Source organism: Sinocyclocheilus anshuiensis, unplaced genomic scaffold (assembly GCF_001515605.1).
Source record: "Sinocyclocheilus anshuiensis isolate Anshui unplaced genomic scaffold, SAMN03320099.WGS_v1.1 scaffold13, whole genome shotgun sequence".
In the NCBI taxonomy this organism is placed as follows: domain Eukaryota; kingdom Metazoa; phylum Chordata; class Actinopteri; order Cypriniformes; family Cyprinidae; genus Sinocyclocheilus; species Sinocyclocheilus anshuiensis.
In genome coordinates, this window is record NW_015538026.1 from 1,595,145 (window position 1) to 1,601,033 (window position 5,889).

A 5,889-nucleotide genomic window follows, 5' to 3' on the forward strand; every position below is an offset into this window, starting at 1 on the left:
AGATTTTCATAATAATATCTAATATTTCATAAGAATATTGATATATAATTTGTTTTCCTATTCAATTCTTTTGTCTCCCAAAATGTATAATAAACATGCTTTTAGTCCTGGTGTCCTCTACAGTGGACATGTATGAAATGATGTCCTGTTTCATAACAAGAAGTCATATTTTGATTTGAAACCCCATAACATTTTCCTGAGATGTTGATTTATGACAAACAATTTGAAAATTAATCAGATTTAAATTATAATTACAAAATAATTTCATATTTCCATAAGGATGTACAATTTTATCACTAAATTAATGTCAGCCATTTTTAAAAACCAAGGAGAGGGAGTGGTCATGGTGAAACATCCAATCATGTGGTATCTCTGGAAAGCCCTGAATGTGCTCTGTACAGGACATCCAGACTTAAACCTGTGACATGTGAGGTCTCAGAGAAATTCACTAAAATATAATGTCCACTACAGAGGCAAAACTGCTCGAGCGAATTCCCCCCTCGATATGATACACATGGTACATTCCTAAACACCAATTAAGTTTAGTCCACAATAAAAAATATATTGTTTTATAAATAAACAGCATTGCTAGAATAAAAAATGACTTTCAAAAAGAAAGCAAACATAGCTAAAACGTCATAAACATCCGAGTTTACGTCTGTAGATGTTCGTTATCCTCACTGTCAGTACTGGAAGGTGGATGATCTGTGCCGATCTTCCGTAGTTTGGCTTGATAATATCTCTTCTTGGCCCGTGCTGCCTTCTCTTTCTGTCTCACTGCTTTCCTCTTCTCCACCCACACACACTGCTGCAGCAGTAACAGACTCATCGTCTGCTGATGCTCCAGCTCAAACAGTTCCTGTCGACGTGCCTCCCATTTTGAGTTTGAGGTATAAGAGTCCATTGGCAGTAATGAATTCTCAACTGCTCCTCTGGCAGGAGCATGTGGCACTGCAGGCTCTCTGTGTGGGGTATCAAAGTTTGCACCCCTAGTCCCTGATCCCAGCCCTGAGGTGCTTCCTGCATGGGTTGGGTAGATGAGGGACGGACGGCTGGACCTGGAAGAGACTGAATGTGAGTGGAGAGGAGAGGAGGCAGTGCCAGGAGGAATCCCAGAGTTAACAGGTAGGTGAGTTGGTGAGACCAATCCAAGTTCAATAGCCAAATTCTCCTTGCTGTCTACTTCCTGTAAAAAAAAGGAAGTTTGATAGCATCTTAACTGCTGTACATTTATGTAATAAGGTTCAAAAAGGCACGTTGTATTGAGAATATGCATGTATTGTACATGCAGTAAACACATGAAATGTGCATTGCAACACCAGTGAAAATGTATGTGTCTAGTGTGTGGAATACCGAATATTATATAATTACCAGCTTTATAATTAACAGCAAAATTAATTGTATGTTTTATGGATAGGAGCTATAATACAAGATTTTCTTAATGTTTTTAAAAGATGTCTCTTATGTTCACCAAGGCTGCATTTATTTGATTAAAAGTACAGTAAAAAAAAAACAGTACAATTGTGAAATATTATTACAACGTCATTTATTCCTGTGATGCAAAGTTGAATTTTCAGCAGCCATTATTTCAGCCTTCAGTGTCACATGATCCTTCAGAAATCATTTAAATAAACATTTCTTATTATTATCAATGATAGAAACAGTTGTGCTGCTTAATATTTTTTTGTGAAAACTGTGATACATTTTTTTTTCAGGATTCTTTGAGGAATTAATAAATATATAAATATTACATTTTCACCAGCATGGCAAATTAACCACATTTCCTGTGTTTATTACATGTAAATTGTTAACCTAGTAACAATTCACATTACAACGTAAAGGTGTGAGCAAGTACACTTTCCATGCCATAAGAGATTTAATTATATTTTTTAAATAAAATCTGCAATACAAAAGAAAACGTTTAGCTTAAGAGGTACTTTCGCAAGGCTGATTTCAGTCTTACATCATTTTGACTGTGGTCAGCATCTTCATGCTCACTCCCATTAGTGCCTGAAAGCCCCATCACTACAAGAGAGAGAATGACACAATTAATCTCCTTCCTTGTATAATTACAGAGCTGACAGCTGGGAAGAGTGGTAGTATTTCATCCTGTAATAGAGATGACATGACTATTAATTACCTGCTCCAGGTGAGCCACCCCTAACCGAGCTATAGCTGCCATCTCCGTCTACCTCCTCCAGACAGGAGATCAGGTTTGGTACCAGGGCAATCACTTCTCTCTGCACCTGACAAGAACCACACACAACCACATTGTGTTACTGGAATTTTCCAAAGCATATAACTGAATTATAGAAGCATTAGAAAGACTTCAATTTACCTGCGTGAGGGCAGACACAGGAAGCCCAGCTGCCTGCTGTTCCTGTCGCTTCTGCAGCGCTACACGACATTCCACCTTCAGGCGTTTCCACAGCGTCTTTAGAGACCCGATGCTGCTGGGGGGTCGACTAGGGAACGACGCATTGAAGGTCTGAGCCAGCTCGGCCCATACAGCGTTCCGGTGCACAGTAGTGTTGGTGTCTTTCCGAAAGTCCTGGACTGTGTCCACCACCGCATGGATTCTCCGAAGCAGGAAGAGCTTCTGCTCCAGAGTGAAGTTTGGCATGCGGTACGTCATGGTGGTCAGCATGAGTGTATTTGTGTGTGACTGAGTAAGAAGGCTTTATACTGAGGTTCGATGTGTTACTTCATTTATAGAAAATCTACAAAGTATCGCACTATTTTTATTTTCAACAGAACAATCTAGTTTGAAAACATGGTCTAGTTTTACATGTAAATATTTGCAGTATCACAGTGTCAGTTTTTGAGTTTTACACTCCAGCATTACAGGAAGATGAGGTTGATTTGGTGCCGTCATGTGTGCAGTACACTTCCAGAGTTTCAGATGCAGTGATATGTTAAACTCTGGATGCAGGTAAACCGCTTCATCGTCAGTGTTCAACGGAAATGCATCTGGGGTCCACCTAATGCGCAAGTGGTCACCTGGCACACATGTGGAGTCTGTAATTCAGCAGACAGAAAGCAAAATGAAGGGAATAATTGCTGTTTTAGATTTTTAGATTTAAGAATTGAGACATTTGATCTTCGGGTGAAAAGCCTCATGTGCTCCATAAATTGAGTTCTGAGAATCGGTTCTTTTGAATAGTTCGTTTCAAAGAACCTGTGATAAAAACAGTTCAGCAATTACTCTACATCGTCGTCATTAAAACATAGTTATTGCTGTTATTTATTTATTTTGCGATTACGATTCCGAGTTGTTGATAAAGGTGTTTATTGTAATTTCATTTGTCTAAGTTTGTTACAAACATTGCAGCTAATAATATATATAGGCCTAATATATATATATAGAGAGAGAGAGAGAGAGAGAGAGAGAGAGAGAGAGAAAATATATATATATATGCTATAATGTGTATTTACATTATTATAACATTCGTTTACATGTCTTGGCTGAAAAGTTTTTGCACTTTTTTTTGCATTTGGTAAATTATATTTATTAAAACCAACTGTTTCGTATGTTGATACTTCTGTCAAAATACAAAGTATTATTTGTAACAATTCTGCTATTTAATATTAAAGTAATTTAACCAAAATCTTCGTTTCTCTCCAAATGTTTTCAATATCAACTCACTCATCGGTTCTCGACTAATTCAGTTCGTTTCGAGAACGAATCGCTCGGTCCGGTTTTGTGAACTAGACTAGTTCAACCGGCTCATTGCAGCGGTCAGACTCGAATCGCATCGCTATTAAATGCAAGAATGAACAAAGAAGAAACAAGCCTTCAAATCGCCAAATAATTCAGACGCAGGTGGAACAGGCTGCATTCTATTATTATTACTATTATTATGGATCCGCTGGTCTCGTTAGCCACAGCGCTAAACCCGAGCATCGCACTACAGTAGTGAACCTGAGCTGGGATTTATGACTACAGCTTGAACTCACTGTTCTTAATTAATCTCTCATGCATTTACACAACACCTTATGACAAACTGATATTATATTATTTATATTGACCCTACTTACATGCAATCATCAGTCTGACGATTTTATCCCGAAAATATGACACTTTCTCCCCACCCCCTGGGATTAAGTGGTCCGTAAGAAATTTAAACAACAGACTGGGGACACGCAAAATGACGCTCCGGGCGTAAGAAAAGCAGTTCACTGGTTTGTGCATTTTATATGATTTGTATGCCATTCTCATGAGATCCGCTCAATACATATGGTTTGTGCATCAGGCAAAATTCACAAATCTACGCGTTTTAACAGTACAAAGCGCAGGACTCGTTTCATCCAATTGATCGCGAGCGTGGTGCGGTCTGTGCAGTATTGAGCACCGCGATTGGACGCCGAGCGATGTCAACGAGGAAGCGAGAACACGCATGCAGCACAAAACATGCTGGAACTGCTATGAAAGAAAATACATCACTTTTCCATTTCACCTCCTCCTCAAAATAAAGACACGATCTCTACAGGGGACGCGTAAGTCAAACTGAACTTGATAGGGTTGTTGTTACGATGAGAAACATGCTGCTAGAAATTTCTTTTTATGGTAGCCGTGTCCTGTTGACAGATGACTTACTTACGTTCATTCTTTTAATAAATGGGTAGATCCTTGGTAGAAAAAAAAACACTTTATAGAAGTCCTTTGGAACATATTAGCTGGTCATTTCAATAGTAAGTTATTTAGAGCAGGTAATGATTGGGGCATTTTGTAATTGTCTCAGAAAAGTTATAAACCAACTGTCATGTTCCAAAACACAACAACCAGTTTAATAAAGCAATAAGCCCCAAGAAGCCGTGGTTTACAGTGAATTTATAACAGCTAAGGGGCGTTGTTAGGCACGACGCCAAGCGAACAGCCCCTTAGCTGTTATAAAAACCACGGCTTCATGGGGCTTATTGCTTTTATAAAACGGTTATTCCATATACGTAGTAAGGGTAGTAAGAATAAAACAGAGCAAATAAAAAGTGTAATGATATAAATAAAAACAGTATTCTTTCACCAAACAATGTAGTTCCTCAGAAACAGTTGTGGTTCCAACAAAGTGGTTGCCAAGCAACACAGGAGTAAACAACGCGGCTCAACCAATCAGAATCAAGGACCGGAACTATCCGTTTTATAATATGAATTTTCCAACAGGGTCTTGAGCTAAATTATACAAACAATGGTGTTTGTTTACATGACATCCCCTTAATAATCCAGATCAGGGATTTTTTTTGTCAACCGAACCGCTTTGACCTTAAGTATTTATTTGTAGTACCCCTGAGATTTTTAAAGTTATTTAACCATACATTCACATGTTCATGGTTCTCTGATGTTAGGTAAGTCAAATGGCATGCGGGTAAACATAATAACATTTCATATTTTTTTAGTCAAGGTTTTGTTATGATTGTTTTTATTCAGAAAAAAAAATATATAAACCCCCAGCACAACATCACAAAACATTTTAATACAATATTTAATTTAAAAATTTAATTATATTTTTCTAATATGTTTTTTAATCAAATACAATACTAATGTGATTCAAGTTTCAGAAGTGTGTGGGATTTGTATATTTTTTTTCTAAAATATTTTTTCTAGTTTATAATGTATTTTCATCCCACAGAAATATGGATGATTCAGGATTGCATGGCATTAGATATATTTATTTATTTATTAGAATGTTTTTTAAATGATTCATTTTAATTTTATATTTTAATGTTTAATTAATTAATAGCTCAGAAATTGTTCCTTTGTGAGCCCAGCATCAACCATTATGAGGATATTTAAAAGTGTAAAAGCATATATAAGTAATAATAATCATATATATGTACACACACACACACACACACACACACACACATATATATATATATATATATATATATATA

At 36.9% G+C, this 5,889-nt stretch overlaps 2 protein-coding genes across 4 annotated transcripts in view; one reads left to right on the forward strand and one right to left on the reverse strand.

Moving 5' to 3' along the window:
- Positions 1-555: 555 nt before the first annotated feature.
- On the reverse strand, positions 556-4,702 carry LOC107679589 (uncharacterized). Of its 3 annotated transcripts, none has more exons than XM_016475181.1 (5): positions 4,602-4,702; positions 2,339-3,018; positions 2,141-2,246; positions 1,964-2,025; positions 556-1,186 (listed from the first exon to the last, which is right to left on the reverse strand). In XM_016475181.1, the coding sequence occupies exons 2-5, from the start codon at positions 2,645-2,647 to the stop codon at positions 653-655; spliced, it is 1,011 nt and encodes a 336-aa protein (XP_016330667.1). In that variant the 5' UTR covers positions 2,648-3,018; positions 4,602-4,702; the 3' UTR covers positions 556-652. The 3 variants fall into 3 exon arrangements, with proteins under 3 accessions (XP_016330667.1, XP_016330674.1, XP_016330684.1); XM_016475188.1 differs by having other exon boundaries at positions 4,598-4,702; XM_016475198.1 differs by lacking the exon at positions 4,602-4,702 and having other exon boundaries at positions 2,339-3,026.
- LOC107679407 (WD repeat-containing protein 6-like) overlaps positions 4,333-5,889 on the forward strand; it is a 7,531-nt gene continuing 5,974 nt past the window's right edge. The window contains exon 1 of the mRNA XM_016474958.1: positions 4,333-4,497. Coding sequence (XP_016330444.1) covers positions 4,398-4,497 — 100 coding nt within the window. The 5' untranslated portion in view covers positions 4,333-4,397. The remainder of the gene's footprint in view (positions 4,498-5,889) is intronic.